Consider the following 22,715-nt stretch of genomic DNA (forward strand, 5'->3'; position numbering starts at 1 on the left):
GGTGTCTTGTGAGTCAGTGTTACTCGATACCCACTGAGTTAGTATTTGATTAGTGCTAACATAATTATGAGATGCTGTAAACAGAACTGAGTCTCACCTACCACCCTAGTGTAAGTCCTCGACCATCTGGCTATTCGAACAATCCGAATGTATATACGAAATACTCGTTCGAGCAGTTCGGTGTATCTCACAAGCTAAGCCTACGTACCCGACTCTAACTCTGACCCTCGGGTGACTGACCATGTGAGATGATGATAACGTTAATGTTATGACCATATGGTGTGATAGGCTGTGACGCGCTTCCGACGTCATATGTCGTGGAGTCCCATTTCTTACAGCTGCGCAATTAGCTATGCCAAGATCTCATCTCGTACTGCATGGAATCCGCTTGCAGATACCTATCTGCATATATAAAGCTACGTGAAGAGTGCATCTGCACACTCGGCTTTTCAACAATTGACTGTATATACTTTTTTGACTTATCATCCATAAAACATAACAACTCACAACACAAAAATGAAATTCACCGCTGTTACCCTCCTCGCAATCTTACCTGCCATCATGGCTGACCCCGCCCCCGCTCCTCATCCCGAAGCTACCCCTGCTCCTGCCTCGCCAGATTTCCACATTGGTAAAGCTGGTGCTGAGCGAGATATCAACATCGAAGCTAGACAAGGTGAGTGCTCCTCGAGCCACTTCTTTACTTTCTCCCGTTTTGTGCTCTCATCTCCCCTCCTTCACATCCCGTGAGAACAACATGACTAACACCGTGATCATACAGTGGACTCCATCATCTCGCAAGCCACAGGCGGAGCAGGCAGTATCATCTCCGCCGCTACCTCCGGCGCTGGATCAGTCATTGGTCAAGCTACCAGCGCAGTCGGAGCAGGTACATCAGGTGCTGGGTCAGTCGTGGGCCAGGCCACAAGTGCCGTCGGCGCTGGGACCTCCGCGGCGGGGAGCGTAGCTGGACAAGCTACGTCGGGTGCGGGAAGTGTGGCTGGGGCTGGAACTTCGGCTGCTGGTGGAGCTACGAGCGCTGCTGGATCTGCTGCTGGAGGTGCGACTTCCGCCGCTGGGTCGGCAGCCGGAGGAGCTACTAGTGCTGCTGCGTGAGTATTGTGCTCTCGCTTTCTCTCTCTCCCTGTAAACCCGATGGATATTCTGAGTAAGATTTAGGGAGAGGAACGCGGCTGATATGGTCTTATGTAGCTCCGGCTCAGGCTCATCAGCTGGCGAACTCGTCTACTCCGCTGGAATGTGGTCTGCTTTCCTCGGTGGAGCAGCTGCTATCGGTGTAGTCAGAGTTTTAGCTTAGACGGTCGACCTCCCTCCCAACGTAGGGGATAGAAACCAAGATTACATGTCACGTTTTTTGGGTCTGTCATTCATTTAGCTTTGTACTCTTAGAACAGTTGTGAGAAGTCGATAGGAGCACGGAATATTTATACATGTATCGCTTAGCTTCCTTCATCGGTTGAGTCTCAACACAAGAGATCGAATACACCTGAGTTCACGCCCACAAGCAATGCAATGCAGGGGACCAACATGTGCTGTTGAGCTTGAATTCTGCATTCTCTCTCTGCCACCATATATACACCACACACCATCCACCCACCATATCTGTAGTGTGAAATTTGATTCCGTTGATTCCCGTTCCCGTTATGGATACCAATTGCCGGGTTATGTCCACCCACCTTGAACCTGTAACCTGTCTACTGACCTTTCATCCATATATATATATTATAGTGCAAACAATACATACATGATATAAACTATACTCTTATCAATCTTGTACATTCCCTTCTGGCCCCCCTGTCCCTTGTTGTCTTCATCGTGTGTCGTATCATATCTATCTGGGCCTTTCTCAATACAACAATTCTTAAAGGGTTGAAGTGAAGTCCTCCCCTTTCTTCCCCTCCAAAAGACATGTTCAAGCTATTCAAAGACCTCACCCGAGCGCCCGAATCACTCACTCCACCACCGTCCACACCTCCTATCTCAACCAGTCCCGTCCCATACGCAGCTCGATCCAGATCAAACACCAGAGCAAGGAGCAAATCCCCCGCACCGGCAGGATTGGGACGAGCCAAATCGCCTGCTCCGCCTGGCTCGTCCACTGCTCATGGACATGACGTAGCAGGGGACAGTGGGTGGTCCATTGGGACGGAGCTTGCGGGAAGGGATGAGGAGAGCGAAGATGAGGATGAGACCGATGGGGATGCTGTCAAGGTCGTGGAGTATTTGAGGGAGATAAGGGCTTTGGAGGATGGGGCGGATGTGATGCGTTATGTTGAGGTATGTCTGACCTACCTGCATACTGAATAAATCTCAAATATCAGTGAACTGGAAGACATATGACATTGACGAATCACTTCTTGTAGACCTTCTCCCAGTTACTCTCCATACCTAGCCATTTCCTCTCCCGACGAGCATTCCGACGACATACTGGATTTCGTACTTTGCTCCTATCCCTTAGCGAAGGATTAGCCTGGACATCAAAAGAAGGTCTGAAAACAGCTCTGAGCGAGGAAGAATGGCAAGTGCGTGAAGTCCAGCGGATGGAAGGTGTAAGATTGGCTTTTGAAGTGCTTGCTTGGGCTCTGGGCGATAGGCAGGGTGAACTTCATTTCGAGGTGAGTATTTGTATCCCTTAAAAACTTGCTGCTGCATCTGATCTTCATGCTAATCCGCCATGTGTGTCTGGTAGAAACTTGGCGGATACTCGTTACTTCTTCCGAGTCTCTCCAAGCTCACCCCTCCTTCCACACCACCTGACACTCCAAACTCACAGATAATCGCATTGCTCCTCGCGCATATATGTAACAACAACTACTCGATCTTATCACTCTTCCAATCACCTCCTACCGCTACTGCAGACCAATCCATAACCTCGATAGTATCTCAGCGGACAGGCGAAGTCAATATACGTCCCTCGACTAGTGGAGCACTGAAATTGCTCTGGGCATATATACGAGGTGATAATAACAAAGGAAAAGGCAAGCAGCGTATATCAGATATCTCAAGCTCTTTTGAAGGTGAAGATGGAAGTGATCAACAAAATATCATCGAAACCACCTTCCAGGTCCTCCTCGTCGCAGCTTCGGCGTCAACTCTCAACTTGTTCTCGATCGTTACTCAATTACCTCAATTATCCGAATTTCTGGTTGTGAGGTTATACGGTATACCCGAGAACAGAACTTATGAAGTTACCTTCCCAGCTAGAGATGATTGGATCCAGGAGGACCCTCATCCTGAAGAAGATCAGCCAGAAGATTGGAAACCTCCTTCGGCAAGTCTGAGAAAAGTCTATTTAGCATTGTTCAGGAGGTTGTTAGAAGCTGGAGTTACTCAGACATTGGTCTGGAGACTGTTCGGATTGGTCAAGACAACTTCGCCTGTGGTTGCTGAACAAGACGAGTCGAGGAGTAACGGAGATCAAGCAGTGAATATAGCGTCGCCAACTGAGATCTCTCCCCCTGCTGGATTAGTCACTTCTCCTGAACCTATCTCGGAAACTCTACCAACTACAACCAAAAGTAAACCGCATTTACACATTGATGTGGACAGGCTGCCGCCTGATGAGGAGAGATTGCATCTCGAGGTGCTGGATCTGCTCAAACACGCTATGAAATCTCGTTGGCCCGATGTATTTGTCTTTAAAGGTGGGAACGGAGATTCCCTGGGTGGATTGCAGTTGAAGGAGACGGGCAGGACTTGGATGGGCGGGCAGAAGGGATTCAACTTTTCTGTGAGTTGCACCTGCACTCTCTTTGTAGCGTTTGGTGGGTCATCAGCTAACTTGATCCTACATCCAGTGCTGGCTACACATAACCAAACTGAATCAACCATTAACTCTCCTTCACATGTCGCAAAAAGGCTTCAAGCAACCCTTATTCCAAGTCCGTATACTTGAAAGTTCCCAAATCGGCATAACAACCTCTGTTCACTCTTCCGAACCTACCTCCTCCCACCCCACTACCCCTTCATCGGAAGTCCCACCCTCACCAAGTGACGGAGAGATGATCTGCGGAGCGAATGACGCTTTGATCCCGCATTTCCAATGGGTGCACTTCGCAGTGGGATGCAGGAAGCCTAAGGGAGCGGATCTAGGTGAAATTAGGATATTCGTCAATGGTCTTCGAGTCGGAGCTATGCGAATGCCTTTCCCCGTGCCGTCTACTGCTACGTCCACTCAACCTCCTCAGCTAGGCGTGAGGAGTGGGGTACCGGCGGATGCTATTCGGATAGCTATCGGACGGGAATACAGGCCTGAGGAGGAGGAAGTGACGCCTAGGAAGAAAGGTGGTGTGGGCAGAGAAGAGGAGAACGAGTGGATGCTTGGTAGGACGCTGCTTTTGGAGGAGGCTGTCCCGGAGGATCTGGTCAGGTTGATGCATCATCTGGTATGTGGATTCTTCATGTTTGAAATAAGTGGAGAAGCTCGCTGATGATGCGTTATGTCACTCTAGAGTCCAAGGTATACTGGCAATTTGCAAGAACCACTGGGGAAGTTTTTAACGTGTGAGTGAGGTTGTATCTCTGGAGTCCTATCGCCATGCTGATTAATGAAACAGACGAAGGAGCCACATCTATCAATATCTACCTCAACAATATGGCTAGAGTAGGTAACGACAAGAAACTATTCGCACATTCATCGAACTCCATCCTCGTTCGAGCTATACGGTCTGGCCCGGCGATACCAGAAGATATAATCATCCTCTCCCTCGCTGCTAGAGACTACGACCCAAACCTTGGAGCATGTATCAACGCTGGTGTACCCCATCCTCTACGTGCTAGGCAATTACGACATGGAACCGCTCGCCTGGTAGGGAATGTCAGTCCCTTCTCTGTTACGTCTCTGGACGAAAGTACCACTGCTGTTGGAGGCGGGTTGGTACTGCTCAAACTGGTCGATCTGAGTCGGACGAAAGAGGAGTTGACATCTACATTGGGGATGTTCAAGGATATGATCAAGGATAGTTGGTCTGCCAGTGAGGAGATGGAGCGGATTCGTGAGTGATATTCAGCTAGGTAGGAAAGTATATGGCAATGCAGCTGACACCCCTTTCGGCAGATGGGTTTGACCTTCTGGCTGCTATCTTGAGGCCCAAGATGTCACAATTGTTTGACGAGCAGTGCGCGAAGATACTTCTGTCGATGTTGGGTATAAATATGGATAAACCTGCGTGAGTACCTCTTCAGCTTGCCTAATCGCCAAGTGGTATATCGATATAGGCTGACACGTAAGTTGCCTTGGAATACAGGACTGCGACGGTGCACAACTCTGTAGCGTACCGGGCATTAGGTCTTGAGTTTGAGCTTTGGTCATATGCTCCAGACGATGTGGTACGATTTTACCTCAAGCATTTCGAATACCTCTTATCGACATCGAAACACAAGCGCTTCAACGTATTGAGGACGTTTCAGAAATCAGCTATGGTGAAGAAGATGCTGTATGCTTTGAGATCGGGATTATTTGATCTGGAGGTAGTGCCTGATGTTGTTGGTGAGTAATCTTGACGGGCAACATTGGGAAAAGAAGCTGACGTATTGGTACAGATGCTTTGAGATTGGCTCTTGAAGCTAGATGGAGCGGTGAGGATGCTATCAAACCTGTGTTCTCGTATTTGGTTTCTTCTTTGTGTCAGAGTAAGCTCTGCGTTGATGTTCATCAGAAGCAGGTACTCTGAGCTGATCATCTCTTCATTAGATAATATGTCATTCAGTCTCAACCCCACAAATGAACCGCCTCCATACCAAGTACCTGCCGCTCTCATACTCAACATGATTGCTTCCCTATGTGCCGACAAAGCTCGATTGAAGAAACTCAACAAATCACTCGCCCTGCATCGACTGCTTGTAATCTTCATCTCGTCGAACTCATCCTATTTCGTCGTCATACCATGTCTTGAAATACTGGAAAGATGTACCACCTCATCTTCCGATAGCTTTCAAAGGTCTTTCGAAAATGAAGGTGGATTTGCATTACTCGCTACTACTCTCGCACCGATCTGGAGAAACGATATTCAAACTGTGGTAGTGAGGATGATGCTTGGTGAAGACAAAAATACGAAGACATTACAATCGCCTCATATGGCTACTTGCTTACTTGCTGCGTTGGATCATTTACTTCAACAAGCGGGTGAATCGGACGATGCGGGTTATATACCTTCTTTACAAGGTAGGAGGAGGTCGGTAGCCTCCATCAGATCTATGAGTTATCTACCTACCATCAACGGTGAGTGTGGTGCATATTCGTGAATCAGATCGTACCAGTTAAACTGATTGATCATTCTCGTACACAGACACCACCTCTAATGGCGATGATAATCGATTGGAAGCTCTGCTCAAAGAGCTTACATCGATATATCGATCTTCCTCTGGATTTAGAAAACAGATCACGTCCAAAAAGGTCGAAGCTCTTTTACCTAATATAGCGGACTTTGCGGCTGTCTCTGGAGGTTCATCCGGAAAACCTGAAATCGTCAAAGGACAGAGAGATGCCGCCGCTGAGCTTTTGGGAGCGTTGGTGGCATTGGCAAAATTGCCTGTCGCACTGGTTAATCAGGTGTGTGACTCGCTTGTCTTTGCCACCGCTACCGGCCGGAATACTGATACCATGTGTAGATAAAACTCCTCATGGAACAACTTTCAACTCAGCCCCCTTCACCTAAAATCACGACTTCCTCATCTTTCGTCATGTCGCCTACTTCACCCAGAATAGGAGGCTCATCCTCGTATTTCGCCCAAGGCCAATCATTCTCGAATCGATTCGGTTCCTCCCCTGTCAGTACACCTGGGATGAGTGGACCATCACGACGAAGACCCTCGATGGATATGCCTGGGTTTACGAAATCAAGATCAATCATGGAACAGCGGGTACCCCTAAAGAGGGTCATTACGGGAGAATCTATCTTGGAAGGTGGGAAAGATAAGAATGCAGCTTGGAAGATGATCATTATACAGACTGTGAGTCGGCTGATTGTACTGGTCACACTTTCTTATGAAAGAGCTGATGAGAGTTTATGGTATCGTAGGACTCACAAAGTCATTCTAAGATGACTTTGGAAAGGTATGTTATATCTCTATCAGCTGGCACATCCGTGAGTGGCTCAGCTGATGATTACGAATAGGAAGGAGCATTGGCAGAAGCTTTCTTCGATAGACTGGCCACGACAAGCTGCAGCTTTACGAGCTGAGAATGGACTATGGCCGGAAAAGGAAGAGAAAGTCTCTTGGAGATTGGATGGAAGTGAAGGACCATTACGAATGAGGTGAGCTATCCGTTTCTCTCACTTCAAATTCCTATCTAAAGGGATGATCATAGCTGACTTGAATCGCAGAGCACGATTGGAGCGAGTGACCAACCTACCTGAATCTGGGGTATCTCGTACCCGACATAAGTTACGAGATGCCATCCCATCGGTAGACGAACTTTCCTCGGCAGTATCGAAGATCAACGTAGCTCCATGGGAAGATCCATTCGCACTAGCTTTGGGAGACTCGGCACCCATAGCAGAAGAAGAACCGCTCTTACTTCCTCCTGCACCTTCCGGAGGAGCAGCCACGCCATCTTCTGGGACAGGGCTGGATCAGGCTCCGAGTGTCGCTTCGGACGATAATGAGATTGAGAGCTATATGGAAGGGGAGGACGATAAGAATGATAAGATGAGGAGGATCGCTAGGACCTTACAGGCTGGTGATGTTGTTGAGGAAGCTCATGTCAGTTGTTTTCTTCCGATTGAAGTGTGTAAGGAATAGCAAGCTGATTTGTGATGTGATATGCAGAACATCGTCCGAATTGTTGGGGTGGATGCCTGCCGTGAGTAATGATCGTTCTTCATTTGGCGAGTTATGCCATCTGATAAGCTGATTTGGCGTGCTTGGCTCTTAGCTGGACTGCTAATTCTCGGAAAGAAGAACCTTTATCTCGTGGATGGATTGGTCCAAACTGCGGATGGAGAAGTGATTGATGCTAAGGATGCTCAAAAGGATGTTCTATCCATCCCATCAGGCACATTAGCAGGTCTGGATGCAGGCGACCAGCAGAGTCATAGATGGTGAGCTCTATTTTCTACTCTCTTAGACAGCACAGTGGCTTATGTGGAGCGTTTAGGTCATACAACGAAATTGTAGAGAACAACAAACGAGCCTTCCTTTTCCGAGATGTCGCATTGGAATTGTATTTCTCAGATAAACGGAATTTCCTGATTGTTTTCCAGGATAAGAAAGAACGTCAAGCTGTTGTCCAGAAGATTGGCTCGAAGAACGATCATCGAGATGCTATTTCGAGATCAGTGATTGGTAATTTCGTTGTTGATACTGTTGCGAAAGCTATGGATAGGTCGGAACAGCAGTTGGAGGCTTTGATGAGGAAGTGGCAGAATAGGGAGATCAGCAATGTACGTTTCGACCTTCTCTGAATCGGATAGGGTATTGAAGCTGATGAGTTGGGGAATAGTTCGCATATCTACAATTGCTTAATCAGTATGCCAATAGGACTCCGAATGGTGAGTCTGCTGCTGTCATACCTCGTCTCACAGCTGCAGCTCCGGTGGCAGTATCGGTCATCCGTATAGCACTCGCTGACCTAATACGGTATAGACGTTACGCAGTATCCCGTGTTCCCGTGGGTTCTTGCAGATTACACGTCGGACATCCTCGATCTGCACTCGGATAGTTCATTCAGAGATTTCAAATGGCCCATGGGCGCTTTGACACCCGCCAGGAGGGAGGATGCGACGGAGAGATATAGTGCAACAGAGGGAGTGGGCGAGAAACCATTGTAAGCTCATTCTTCCGGCTTCCGGGTGCTGGCGAGGGAATGGTAGCTGACTATACCTTGATCAGCCATTACGGCACACACTATAGTTCTTCGATGATTGTTTGCGGGTTCATGATTCGACTGTCGCCTTTCACCGAGATCTTCCTTGCTTTACAGGTGAGTGATCTGCCCTGGTGTGGTAATGTCAAGGCTGACTCATGGCGTATCTGTATCTGTCACAGGGAGGCAATTTCGATCTTGCCGATCGGCTCTTTTCGAGTATCCCGCGAGCTTGGGAATCTGCTTCAGCGGACAATCGAGGTGATGTTCGAGAACTGATCCCGGAGTTCTACTATACTCCTGCTTTCTTGTGGAATCTGGTAAGTCGACGCTAACCCGTGGTGCTTTTACCTCTGGAACTGAAGCTTACCTATTTGCATTTTCAGAATCATCACGATTTTGGTAGAAAGCAGACTTCTGGTGATCGAGTAGACGCTGTGGCGCTGCCTCCATGGGCGCTAGACGATCCCATGCTCTTCGTGCATAAACATCGTGAAGCTTTGGAGTCCGACTACGTCTCGCGAAACCTCTCTTACTGGATTGACTTGACATTCGGGTACAAGCAACGTGATCCGTCTGCTCTGAACTGCTTCCACCCTTTATCATACCGAGGTGCAATTGATTTAGAAAACATAACGGATGAAGGTGAAAAAGCGGCATCAACAGCTATAATCCACAACTTTGGTCAAACACCTTTACAGATCTTCAAACAACCTCATCCACATCGGTATGTGGGTGGTAGATCGACTTTACCCCTTTCAGTCAGATTCGGCGTAGCGGAACATTGGCAATTGCTTTTCAGAAGTATATTACCGATTTCAGAGGCTGCTGTACCGATTGATGATATTGTCCCACCTCATGGAGTCGATACCAGACCGAAATCTACCCAGAAATTCAGGTTGGTAGTTCCTGGGCATCCTCATTTGTCATTACAATATGGTTTCACGGACGGTTCAATTAGAGTGTATTATCAAGAATCGCAGATCAAAGTGAGCACTTGACCGGCAGCTGGGGAAGGTGTATATTTAGCTAATATGGTATAATCTAGCTCATTCACTTGGTCGAAGGGATTTACGTGGTCGATGCTATATTTGCTTCGCCCTCTCTACTCATCACGGTCTCCGGTCATGGGGTGTTGACTGCTTGGAGGCTGAATATCAAGTCAGGTGGATATAGGCGAGGAGACGCTACTTTGCAGAGGGAAGCGACTCTGAGGGGTCATGTAGGAAAGATCACATGTTTGGCTGCGAATACCTCGTGGAGTGTGCTAGTTAGCGGATCAGAGGTATGTCTACACATCCCTCTGGAGAAGGATTGCGCTGATGTGTTCGGGATAGAACGGAAATGCTATGGTCTGGGATACCAATCGGCTGCGTTATACTCGAACATTGCAAACTGGAATGAAAGAGCCTATCAAGTATTGTGCTATCAACGAGGCCGATGTGAGCTGATCACCATACTTCCTAATAATCAGGGATCCTTGCGCTAATGTACATTTTCTACAGGGTCAAATCGCTCTGGCATCCGCTCGACATCTCTGCCTCTTCTCCTTGAACGGTCATCCGATAGCATCAACTACCATCGAAGATTCCTCACAGGCGTCCGATAGGTCCTCTACCTATTCCGAATCGGACTACAAAGCGGAATACACCGGTGGAATATCATTCTTGAATAGGGATTTCCTTCAAGGGGGAATACTCTTCGTCATTGGTGTAGGATCCAAAGTGGTTCTATATCGATGTGTACCAGGTCAGAAAGACCCCATGGCATCTGATTACGAGAAGGTGAGACCGTGGACACTGGTCGAGCAAGGCAAGATATCTAGGTCGGATGATCATCTTGGTGGGGATTGCTGTATGGTCAAATTCATGGGGTATGTCCGATTCTCTTCTTGTTGAAGGATCATACTGATACGCGTGGGATATTCGATAGTGAAACGCTATATGCGGCTTATGAGCCATCCGATGACAAGTCGAAATACGCGTTATATCAATGGTCTTTGCCTGATGGCCCTGCTAGACATGTGTCGGAGAACGTGTCGCACCATTGTATGGCTCAGGGATGTGTGAGACATTTCGGATTGTTGGGTATGTAATCTCTGCTCATACTCAGGATTCGGCAGCGGCTGATTTTGACATGTTACGCAGAACCGAAAAGACATTGTGGTGGATGTGGAGGAGCGTTCTGCGGGTATGTCAATCATCACTCTCTGACATTCCCACATTCTTTTATCTCTTGTTATACTGGGTAAACCTTGAAAAGCTGATGACTATGATGGTTCAGTACCCACGCCCTACATGTCGAAACATTCACCATGAGGTACTGCGATACCTGTCGAATACAACTATCCATAGCTTCCGCTCAAGGTATCCTAAGATCGAATAGAGGGACTCTTGCGCCTCCGTCGAGAGCAGTATCAAGGAGGAACTCGTTAACTGGAATAGGAAGTGGTGGACACTCTAGAAGACCTTCCGCTGAATTGAGGAATATTGTAATGAGTCAACCGGGTTCGAGGAGGGGTTCGGCGGATAAGAATGCTGGGACTGTTGGTGTGTAGTGTTAGTACAAATAGCATGAGTCGAAGAAAGGTTGTTTTCTGTTGTTGCTCAATGGTTACAGTTAGTTGTATGCTTTTGGAATGTGAAATGCATTGCTATGGTATCGTACAATATGTAACGCAAGGTCTCAAGCCTACGTGATGAATCTTGTACTGCTACCGCCAATAAGATCCGTACTTGTTGTAGGATTTGGCAGTAAATGGAATGTCTGTTTACCCGCTTTGGTCAACTTCCAACTTTGATCTAGCGGATCTGACTGTCCAGCAGCGGTGGTGGAAGGTTCCGTGAATTTCTGAATGTTGCTGGATAAGCTGCCTGTAGTTTTGAGAATGACAAGGAAAGCGAACTTACATTCTGAGAAGAGTTGAGGAGCCCGAACAACGTATTCTGTAAATCCCTATCTTGGTCCTCTGATGCTGATAGGTCACCTTTGGGCACCTGGTCTGCAGTCGACGATTGTGATCGTTCGATATCTCGTAGACTAGGTATGAGCAGCGCATGCTGATCGGTCGTCCAGAAATTACGTATAGTAGGTTGAATCTACAGTACAATACCCGCCCAGCGATATGATATCAACACACTGTAGTAGTCAAGCAAGGGAATGAAGGCTATCACCTGCACATACCTTCAGATCGGTCGCTCTAGCTACGAAGCCAGCGAATATAGCTTGACAGCCTGATATCCATCTTTCATGGGGGTTCGATCTGATAAGGAAGGGGGTGAATGTCATTTCGTGGCTGTCCCGATGTATGTGAGCTGAATAATGAGATTGCGAGTAGGGGGGAATGCGTAGAATTAACTAGTTCGTATGTTTATCATATATTGCAGTGAGTTTTCAGCTGCGCTTTATCGATTAATAGTGATAGAGCGCTGATCATGACAATGAGAAGGATCGACTCGACATGGAGTATATCAAGATAGGGGTCGGGATACAAAGGATGGACGATGGGATTTGATGAAAGGAGATACTCTCGATGTCAGTGTGAACGACATGTAATGAGTTCTAGTCTTCTTCGTTCGAAATAACGATTATCCCCTGTGTATGTAGTCTTCACGCTTGATATGAGAGGCGCAGTCAGTACAAGAGACTCACATACATGCCAATCTCGAGACATAAATAAATCACTACAATATAATATCTTCTTCTGACCATATCTCAATCCACTACTCTCACTGAAGGTCTTCATTTCATCTCGTGTATGACAAGTCTCCGCTCTCTTTCAATCCACGCACTGGTACTAGGGAGCAGTCGCATCGAAGACCGTCTTATTACCTGCCCCTGGGAAAGCGGCAGGCGGAACGGATGGTACGTTCGAAGAAGGAGGAACAGTCGAAGCAGACGCAGACGCTGGAGCCGCTGTTGTAGGGTATCCTGTCGAGGGACTAGGCACAGGTAACGGTTGGCCTTCTTGGCCTGGCACGTAAGCTTCGGCTGGAAGACCAGATTCATCGAGACCTTCCGCGGCTGTATCGTCACGTGGGAAGTCAGCTTGCCGTCTTTGAGCGTTCACATATGTCTTGGTAATTATGCTGTTGCTGAGAAGGTCGACTCACCTTCAATGATGTCGTACATCTCTCCAGCGATTTCAGGAGCTGGTACTCTTCCACTGAACACGATATCAGCATGATCATCCGGTAACCAGCTTCATAAGTTTTCCATAGACGCATACTCACGTCAAGATATCCGTTGAGGAAATGGTACTTCCATAGAAATCCCTATTTGCATCTTTTCTCTCCACCAGGATCGTACCGTCCAGTGTCAATCCAGCGAAGAGACCTGAGTTTGAATCTGATCAGCTCATAATCCCACCATTTAGTCATTAAGGTTCATGACGAGGCATTCCAATCCCAATCCGACTTACCCTTTGATCTACTATAACTGAACATGGGAGCAGGATTGGCCAAAGAAGCTGAGACCTGTCCTCCTGTACCGATAGGGCCGGCCGCGGCTGAGATACCACCTTCGTAACAGATTATACATTAGCATGACTTCTACCCATCCAGAAAAGCATTGGACGGAGTTACAGAGGGAAATTAAGCTCACCTCCTACAGTGACGTTACCACCCCGAGAGAAAGCTTTGACGGCCTCGTCGGAGTTGAGAACGATGACCACCTCGGTGAGGTCTATGTTACGTTGTAACAATATCAGCAATGTTGTCAATGTTGTCTGGGTGTATATGGCATACATGGTATGCACATCTGATCACAAGACAATGGGTACATTTTCAGAAGAGGTATGCTCACTCACCTGCACCAATTTGTAATCCCCATCCAACACCCGCGGTAGCTATACAACTAGGAGCGCTCCAACTCCCATCAGGTAGACGAGCAATGACCAGTCCCGAACCTGCTTTACCGGAGAAGACGAACCCCGCTTTGAGGATGGTAAATACGGCGAGACCTGCATACAAATGTCAGCTCAAGTCACGCAGCCAAATCCACGATGATGGCTTTCAAACATCAGATGTTAGGAACCGAAAAATTAAAACCCACCTTTAGCCTTCTGAAGTACTGCTTTGGGAATCGAGTTCAGCGCTGTTCGAGGAGCTGTAGGGTCGGCTGAGAATCACCGCAACATCTCTATCAGTACATAAATTTCATATGACGGGGGACGGGGGGGTCAAGATGAGCAGTACTCACCCAGGAAACTCTTTAGTATCTTTGCTGCTTTCTGCGATTCACCAGGCAAAGAGAACGATTGCATCAAGTTGGATCCGCCCGATGCGGCTCTCGTTTGGCCATCCTGTACCATGCGTGTAGAGCCCATCAGCGCTAGAGCACACACAGACAGATCCATGTGTTGAGATTGAGCAAAGTGGAGTAAGATGAAGGATGAACATACCTTGAAAGCAGCCTGTGCTTTCCCCAGAAACCCACCAAATTTGCTTTGCATGTTGGCTACTGACTTGATATCTATCTCGGAAGTTGAGTGAGGTGCTCTGATAAGTATGTATATGACAAGGAAAATAGGATGATGAGAGGTGAAATGTGGTGGTTTGTTATATAAGAGATTGTGCCAACAACGGATAGATAGCAGCTTTAACCCGGATACATCATCGCACAGCAGTATAACGTCATCACCATACACTCTCTATTCTGACAACTCGACCTGATTTCTCACGCTCCTTCTGCACTCGCCTTTTTATGCTATCTATCAATGTAATGCGATTCAATCAGTAACTCTGTCAATACGAACAATGCTATCATGCAACGCGACCACAGCTAATCCGATCAAATCTGCATTTCGAAATGTTTTTTGTATATATATTGCTATGCGAGAGAGAAAGAGAAAAAAAAAGCTACTAACGACAGATACTGCTCAAACAAGAGAAGATCAAGATATATAAATGAATATATATTTCGAAATTATTAAGAGGAATAAACAGATATTGACGAGTGTACGGATACAACTCGTAATATGCAGGGTGGGGAGGGTTTGAAGAGGATCGTTAAGATAAAATGCGGAAGGATGGGGGGGAGATGCAATTTAAATTAAGAGATGTAAATGGTGTAAAGGATGCGATGGATGGAGGTATTCGAATGTATGGATGGATGGAAATTCACCTAGACAGCTACAGTAATGGGTAGAGAGAATATGCAGGTCTGGTAGAAGCTACAGTGACACTGCTTATGCGGCAGGTCTAGAGTGAGCTCGGGTAAGAGCAGCACCGGATTGTTGAGCTTGGATGGAGGAGAATCGTTGGAGCTCGTTCTTGGACATGGAGATCTTGGCACCACCTCTGAGTCTGTTGGCAGCTCTTGACAAGAAAGAGGTTCGGTTGGAGTACAAAGATTCGTGTCTGGAGGCAGTTCGTTGAAGTCTCTCACCATTCTCGTCAACAGTGGCAACGGCAGCCTTTCGGGCCTTTCGTCGTTGGAGGGCAGCGATGATGGTCTTCTTCATGGCGAACTTGACGGCATCGAGAGGGAAGTACCAAACGATGTTCCATACCCAGACGATACCGATCCAACCACCAGAGATAGCGTGTACTTGAGTGAAACCCCAGTTACCGAAGGCGGCAATGATGGAAGAGATCAATTGAGCGAGACAGAAAGCAAGCATGAGGGCAACCGAAGGTCGTTCAGTCCATGAAGGTCCGTGAGATCGAGTGACGAAGATAAGGGCTTGAGAGATGATGGCAACTTGGAGATAGATGACCATGTGACCTTCGGGATCGTTGGTCTCTTTGATGGGGTTGACACCGAATTTGTCCTCGAAGAAGGTGGTAGAGTGCATGGTGGCGTAAAGGGCGATGGTAGAGGCAGAAAGGTAGAGACCGTAACCGATACCGTAGGCGAATACTTCGGCAAGATCCCAAGAGTCTGGGGTGGTGGAAGGAAGCACTCGGTCGAGGGAGAGGGTCATGATGGTACCATCGTTAAGAACGGCAATGATAAGAACCATGAAGGATGGGAAATCGAATTGCCAGATGAAAGACATGATGGCGAAACAGACGACAATTCGGATGGTAACGGCACAAGCATAGATGGCATAGTTTCTCATTCTTTGGAAAATGACTCGAGAACCGTAGATGGCGTGGACGATGGTTGAAAGACCGGGTTCGGTAAGCACGATATCGGCAGCACCTCGAGCAGCATCAGTGGCACCTTCGACAGCGATACCGACGTTGGCTCTGGAAAGGGCAGGAGCATCGTTGGCACCATCACCAGTCATGGCACACAAGTGACCGAGGGCTTGAATTCTCTTGACAATTTCGAATTTGTGTTCGGGGAAGACACCAGCGAAACCATCGGCATCCATGATCATTTCATCGAGGTTGGCGTGTTTACCACCGACTTCAGGACCATCCTTGAGCACTTTAGCAGGGTACATGTGGTCACCGAGACCAAGTCGTCGACCGGTTTCCTTGGCAATAGCGAGTTGATCACCAGTTACCATCTTGACCTTAACACCGAGGGCCATAGCATCGTCGATAGTTTGCTTGGTATCAGATCTAGGAGGGTCGAAGATAGAAAGAAGACCAGCAAGTTCGAAACCGGATCCTTGTCCATCGGCGGCATCACCGATAACGTCTTCGTAGGCGACAGCGAGAGCTCGGAGACCTCTTCGGGCGAATTCCTCAACATCAGCTTCGAGTTGATCTTCAAGTTCGGAGGTCTTGTTTCGGGAACAAAGTTCAATGATGATACCAGTCATACCCTTGGTGGCTCTCTTGATCTTGCCACCGTCTCGGTTGTCTCGGTAGGTGATTTCGGTTCTCTTGTCGACAGGGTTGAAAGGCTTGAAGTCGAGGAGCTCGATACCTTCTCTGGCTTGAGCAGGGTTGGGGAGAGTACCGACGACACAACCATCGATAGCATCTTGGTTCTCGGTTCTAGAAGCGTAGGCAGCGAGGAGACAGACACCCTCAACATCCCATTGAGCGTAACATTTGACGTTCTCTTTGTCAATGGTAAGTTTGTTGGTGGTAAGGGTACCGGTCTTGTCGGAACAAAGAATGGTTACACCAGCAAGTTCTTCGATGGCAGTGATTCGGGTAACGATAGCCTTGTGCTTAGCGAGTTGTTGAGCACCGACAGCGAGAGTGACGGACAAGACAGTAGGCATGGCAATGGGGATACCACCAATGAGCAATACAAGGATAGAGTTAAGACCTCTTCGGTAGGTGTAGTGGAATCGAGGGTAAAGGATGACGATTTCAAGGACGACGAAGATACCGATGGAAACGAGACAGAAGGAACCGATTCGGGCCAAAACCATTTGCAAGTGGCCGACCTGGTCATTGTCTTGACCGACAAGGGTGGCGGCACGACCGAAGAAGGTGTTGGGACCGGTAGAGATGACGACAGCCTCGACTTCACCTTGTTTACAGGTAGAACCGGAGAAACACTCGTCACCGAGCTTCTTGGAGACGGGAAGAGATTCACCGGTAAGAGCGGCTTGATCCATACTGAGGAAGAGTGAGGGCGGTGTCAGCGATAGTTAAAATGCAGACAAGGACATGACTCACGATACATCAATGGCCTCGGTAAGACGACAATCGGCGGGACAGACATCACCGTGCTTGAAGGCGATGCAATCACCTGGAACCAAGTCGGCAGATTCGATGTCTCTCCATTTACCGTCTCGCTTTACTTTAGCCTTGGGGGCAAGAGAGTCCATAAGAGCCTTGACAGCGTTACCAGCGTTTCTTTCCTCGACGAAACCAATAGTGGAGTTGATCAAAAGCAAGAGCACGATACCGACGAAATCTTGCCAATCGGGGGGTTCACCTTCACCGTTGGAAAGAGCGATAGCCACAATGGCAGCACCTTCCATGACCCATGAAAGAGGGTTCCACATGAAGGAAAGGAATTGAAGGAAGACACTGAAAGAGGGGACACGCTTATCAGTATATGCATAACAATGCGTCGGACTGAAGGAGTTAACTCACTTTTCCTTTTTCTCTTCAAGCTTGTTGGGACCGAAGATACCGATACGGTCGGTAGCCTCGGCTTCGGTAAGACCACCTTCGTCACATTGAAGAAGTTGGAACACTTCTTCCATGACAACGTGCTCGATATCGACCTTGTCTTTGTCGTAAAGATCGGTAGCAGTGAATTGGATCTGTGAGATGAATGGCTGTTAGAGGAAGAACCAAATCGAAAACAAAGGAGAGGTGGCTGGTCCAACCGAGTCGAATCTGGAACTCACGGTGTTCATGTCGACCTTGGCGTGGAGATCACCCTCAGTCTTGTGTTCCATTTCCTTGTACTCTCTCTTCTTCTTCTCGGGTGCATTGTCAAGGGCTAATGTGATGCATACAAGTCAGCGAGATGATTGCTGGATTCTTATTTCGCACGTGTGAGAGTTTTCAGGGTGAACAGAGATCAGCTCCACTCACCTGGTGCATCACCGGCAACCTTGTTCTCGATGGATGACTCCCTAAAACGGAAAGAAACAAGTCAGTATGTTTGTCTATGATGCGATGGTGGTATAGATAGGGACTCACTTTACAGGAGCCTCCTCGGTATGTCCAACTTTCTCGTTGGTGGACATGTTGAAGTGATGTTATGGCAGGGCTTGTTTATGTGAATATCAGGAAAGGGGGAAGAATAAAGTAAATCTATCTATGTACGAGATGAGGGGGTTCTGTATATAGATATATAGGTATGAATCAAACGATTCCCGCTAACCAAACTAGATGTGTTTAGTTGATTTTCGAGTGGGCTGTTTGGTTCAGGCTGGCTGGTTGTGAAACGGATTCCGCAACTGGTTCTGCCAAGAAGGGTAAAGAGTAGTATAGAATAGAATGAAAGGATTTACTCTATCTATGCTATTCTCACTTCTTTTGATTGATCGAAGAGGTTATCTATCTATTCTTGATTGTTTATGTCAAAAACAGATGAGATGGGGAAAAAGGGGGGAGTGCGAAAAAAGAGTCTGAGTATTTATATGTATGTATGTGATGATAGATGTATCGGAGAGGGAGGGAAGAAAGGAGGAGAATGATTTATTATAATGATGGAGATGGAGATGGAATGGAAAAGAAAAGAAGAAAGGGGGGGGATATATGTTGGTAGTTAAGATACGGTCCTTTTGTGGGTTGGTCGTAATGCTGGGTGGGTGATGCGGTAACTAGTTTTTTTTTCTTCCCCTCTATGCTGTGGTTGTTTGGTGCTATTTTCTATTCTCACTACTATATCTCTATGGTAATACCGTACTTTAATTCACTATGGTGAAATCGAGGGTACTACTACTGTACGGTGCGATTGGGTTGGACTGGGGTGGGTGTTTTTTTGGGATTATTAAAATAAAAATATGATTGGGTCAGGATGGGATTTGATTTGATCAGTAGGATTTGCCAATTATAAAGGCTACAGAGTCAGGTCAGGTCTTCGTCTCCCCTTTTGCCCCTTGGGATGAGTAAGAGTGGCCGTAATCGGACATGGGATCACTCAATCTGATTGGATACGACTGCATGCATCCATCGCACATATACGACCATGGCCGCGGAATGAAGAGGGGCAAGGGAGGGACAACGGCACCACCATCCTTCATGTTGAGTTAAAAAGGGAAAAAGAGTTAAGGGATTGAAGCAAGGGGCAAACACAGAGGAATCAGCTAAAAAGGTAAAAAATAGATTCATTTCTCATCTCGGTAGTGCCAAATCTCGAGGATGTAATTGAAACCAGGATGTAAGAGGGAACAAGGCGAAAAGTGGGCTTGAAATGCTTGTCAGGGAAACCCAGATGTTTAGGCTACGTCAGAATAAAAGTAAATAGTCCGAGTTTAGAAATGCACAAGGCAGCACACCCAAAGGTGCGTTATCGTTTCCATCTTAATTTCTCGGCAACATCTGTCCATGAGCATGCGTAGTGCATCACATCGGTTGGAGTATCTTCGATTCTTTCTTAGCTGGAACAGGTAAAACATCTCACAGCCATCCAAGGGGTACAAGGGCGAGGGGTCAAGCCGCAAATTGTTTCGTGCTTGGTCGGTTGTGTGTTTGCTTTGTTTATTTCGTTTCGTTCCCGCTTTTGAAAGGGCCTAAATTGTCCCCACCCTCGTGGAGATGACAGCATCAAATTGGTTCCTAGCGATGACGTTCCTATCTCAACAAGACTTTAGTTCGGTCGTCCAGTCCATGGATGCATTTGCGGCTCCATATGATTCAGTTGCGGAGGTAAACGTATCAGACTGTATCGAATCACGTTGGATGCATTTGTCGCGGTGGTAGTGAAATAGCAGCTCTTGGCAGATAGTAGTGCTACTGCTAAAGCGAATGTGCATAGCAAATTTACTGGAGGAGATTCGTTGCCATCGTTACATTCGTCTGCGCGGAAGTATCTTCCGCAGATCTAACCAATCTTGTAAGTCTTGGTATTGACCGCGGACACCGGTCAAGCCACAACCCATCAATCAAAGCTTATCGATGATCATCAACCAGACCGACGTCGTCCACGCTCGCATCGGTGACGAATAGATGCATCAAGATGACAATATTGCCTTCTTCATAAGCATCTATCTATAGATACCCATCGTACATACGCCCGCGGCCGGGTTGGTCGACTTTCGGTCTTGTGCGCGAATATCAATCAAAGAACGCCACTTCTGTCATGGAAGATGACGGGATCAGGTAAATATTCCAAAATTCGAAATTGAACCAATTGGGTGAAATTGAAATTGACAAGTCCGGTCACCGACCTTGCTTCAAACGGGTTTTTCATGCGGCAAGTCCTGTAGGCATCCTGTTATTACCATGTCCATCTCAATCCCTCGTGCATTCCCAAACATGCTTCTCCCATGGCATACAGCAGGGATAGATACAGGACTGATTCTGTTCTTTCACCCGAAACTTCCGGTTGTATTCCCTACTTCATGCATCCTGAACAGACCCCTACCGTCCTCCCGTAATTGAAAATCCCTCATTCCTCGCAGTTAGTATCACCCCTCCTTTCGGAATTGTCTCTTCCTGATCTGAAAACCAACTTGGCTTATCGCCTAATTCCGATCTCGCTTAAACCTGCATGCACATACATATGTAAAGCGTCGCATGACTGTGATTCGTTGGTCGGCTCAATTCTGCGATGCATACAGTCCATACCAAGACTTGGATGAGCAGGTCCATCCTGCGCCATACCTTGGCGAAGAGGGAATCACGGGGTATGCAAGTGCTCCTTCTCCTTCTTCTCGTTATCTTGCGTACATGCAGATCGCCCCATCAGATCCCTCGTCCCCCATGAAACGGGGTCACATTGGCCATGGAGCCTCCCACATCAGCACAGTATGTTAAAACTTTGATGGATCTGCATCTGTACCTTTTCTCATCGATGCTCCATCCCCTCTATAACCGTGGGTACATATCAAACTTCAAACTTCACAGTTTTGAGATAGCGTACTGTACTGTACCTGTGTGGAGATCGCCAAGAGATGCGGAACAGCGGAGATACATACTCCATCTTTCATCATTGGAGCAGTACCTGTTCCCACTCCCACTGCAAGCAGATCATCTGACTACGACTCCAATACATACATACCGCACGATCCCCGATGCCACGTACTCCTCAGAATGATGAAAGTCCGATGTCTGTAAAACATGATGTGGCATTTCATGTACATTGCCAGGGTGGAATCTATTTACAGCCTACCAATACCCTATAATTACTTTCCATGCCCCTAACTTCTTCAAACCTGACTTATTTATAGCCAAGAAGCAATAAACAATTCGTTCACAATTGAGGGTCGTAGTTGTCTCCAGCCATAAGACTAGACGAGGACGGTGTCTTCGGACCGTAGTACAGGCATCTGCTAGACACCGCCGGCGGTCATTCTAGGTATCGCGAGTTGCCCGAAAGACCTTATCGCTGCATTCTGGTTTGGGTCGGAATTGGTCCGGGGGATGGGCTGCATGGATGAATTTCGGCCGAAGCGCTGAACACCATGTTGCCATCGCTGTCACTCTAGCGTTGGCAGACGACTTGCAATAGATGATGACAAGGAAGGATAATACCACATCATCCACGATATGATCGTTCCGGACACACATGCCTGGGAAGGAACGATAGAAGATGAAACTTCCTTTGCGCAGCCACAATTTGGTCCAAGCGTCAGCGTCAGTGTGCAAAAGGGGAGTTTAGGTCTACGAGCATCTGTAACTCGTAACTGGTCTTGCGCTTTGACAATGTCCGTTGTGGCTTTCTTAAGTGTATGAGGCGTTTCCTTCTTTTCTTGGAAGTGCGAGGCAGTCCCACGGCTTTGGCTGGGCTGTGCTTGGCGAGGGTGTGATTGAGATTTGGAACTCAGTCCGGAAGAAGGTAGTCCGAATCTCATCTGTGGCTCACTTTCGTCTTCCAGGTATTCGATTGTTTGTTCGAGCGGGAGAATGTGCAATTACAACTTATAAGCTCCATTTCTACGTTGATAGCGATCAGGCCACCGGTGACACCAGAACTGACCCTGAGACTGAGAAAGACATGCCTGGGGTTTGGTGATATCGAGATTGACGTTGTTCGTGGGACTGTAGGTGTTCTGACTCTGGTCATGGGTACTATGGACACAAGCTCAGATCTATTGTTGTGGAGAAACGATACATCTTGCCAATCCACCAAGAGGCTCGAGATACCTTATTGTCATGGGACCGCCAAGTGTGTGAATCCAGTTCACCACAACGGTTGTAACTGGATCATCATACATATGTACCGTGCACTTGCTGGAACCTCATGATAGTCTTCGTCAGAGTGCTACCAGGAGCTTAAGGACAGCAGAACGCTAAAGCGAACAAGCATGGGGGGCACGAAGTGTTATATCCAGAACACAGGCTGACAGTGACAGGGCTCGTTAGGTTGATCATCCGACCATTTCCGTAGCATGCCAGCGCCACCATAT

The 22,715-nt window shown here is 47.5% G+C and overlaps 5 protein-coding genes across 5 annotated transcripts; 2 read left to right on the forward strand and 3 right to left on the reverse strand.

The window, feature by feature from the left end:
- Positions 1-516: 516 nt before the first annotated feature.
- Positions 517-1,318, forward strand: I302_107058 (uncharacterized protein; the record flags this gene model as incomplete). Its single annotated transcript, XM_019192291.1, has 3 exons — positions 517-676; positions 782-1,112; positions 1,213-1,318. The coding sequence occupies 3 exons, from the start codon at positions 517-519 to the stop codon at positions 1,316-1,318; spliced, it is 597 nt and encodes a 198-aa protein (XP_019045288.1).
- Positions 1,319-1,929: 611 nt separating this feature from the next.
- Positions 1,930-11,384, forward strand: I302_107059 (uncharacterized protein; the record flags this gene model as incomplete). The annotated part of the gene is made up of 29 exons (XM_065870397.1): positions 1,930-2,298; positions 2,385-2,636; positions 2,711-3,751; positions 3,819-4,406; positions 4,473-4,524; positions 4,578-5,015; positions 5,078-5,189; positions 5,268-5,509; positions 5,563-5,652; positions 5,714-6,241; positions 6,309-6,571; positions 6,631-6,972; positions 7,041-7,075; positions 7,137-7,277; positions 7,347-7,725; positions 7,792-7,825; positions 7,898-8,063; positions 8,120-8,405; positions 8,465-8,513; positions 8,608-8,788; positions 8,854-8,944; positions 9,010-9,147; positions 9,214-9,816; positions 9,876-10,112; positions 10,165-10,269; positions 10,333-10,700; positions 10,760-10,914; positions 10,975-11,017; positions 11,111-11,384. The coding sequence occupies 29 exons, from the start codon at positions 1,930-1,932 to the stop codon at positions 11,382-11,384; spliced, it is 7,602 nt and encodes a 2,533-aa protein (XP_065726469.1).
- A 134-nt stretch (positions 11,385-11,518) lies between these two features.
- On the reverse strand, positions 11,519-12,115 carry I302_107060 (uncharacterized protein; the record flags this gene model as incomplete). The annotated part of the gene is made up of 3 exons (XM_019192289.1): positions 11,519-11,677; positions 11,737-11,925; positions 12,011-12,115. The coding sequence occupies 3 exons, from the start codon at positions 12,113-12,115 to the stop codon at positions 11,519-11,521; spliced, it is 453 nt and encodes a 150-aa protein (XP_019045286.1).
- Positions 12,116-12,623: 508 nt separating this feature from the next.
- Positions 12,624-14,279, reverse strand: I302_107061 (uncharacterized protein; the record flags this gene model as incomplete). The annotated part of the gene is made up of 9 exons (XM_019192288.1): positions 12,624-12,850; positions 12,940-12,992; positions 13,060-13,162; positions 13,248-13,346; positions 13,430-13,510; positions 13,635-13,787; positions 13,880-13,945; positions 14,027-14,129; positions 14,229-14,279. 9 exons carry the CDS (start codon positions 14,277-14,279, stop codon positions 12,624-12,626), a joined length of 936 nt encoding a protein of 311 aa, XP_019045285.1.
- A 735-nt stretch (positions 14,280-15,014) lies between these two features.
- On the reverse strand, positions 15,015-18,386 carry I302_107062 (plasma-membrane proton-efflux P-type ATPase; the record flags this gene model as incomplete). The annotated part of the gene is made up of 6 exons (XM_019192287.1): positions 15,015-17,298; positions 17,359-17,715; positions 17,782-17,954; positions 18,042-18,136; positions 18,232-18,272; positions 18,340-18,386. 6 exons carry the CDS (start codon positions 18,384-18,386, stop codon positions 15,015-15,017), a joined length of 2,997 nt encoding a protein of 998 aa, XP_019045284.1.
- Positions 18,387-22,715: the final 4,329 nt, after the last annotated feature.

This window comes from Kwoniella bestiolae, chromosome 5 (genome assembly GCF_000512585.2).
Source record: "Kwoniella bestiolae CBS 10118 chromosome 5, complete sequence".
In the NCBI taxonomy this organism is placed as follows: Eukaryota; Fungi; Basidiomycota; class Tremellomycetes; order Tremellales; family Cryptococcaceae; genus Kwoniella; species Kwoniella bestiolae.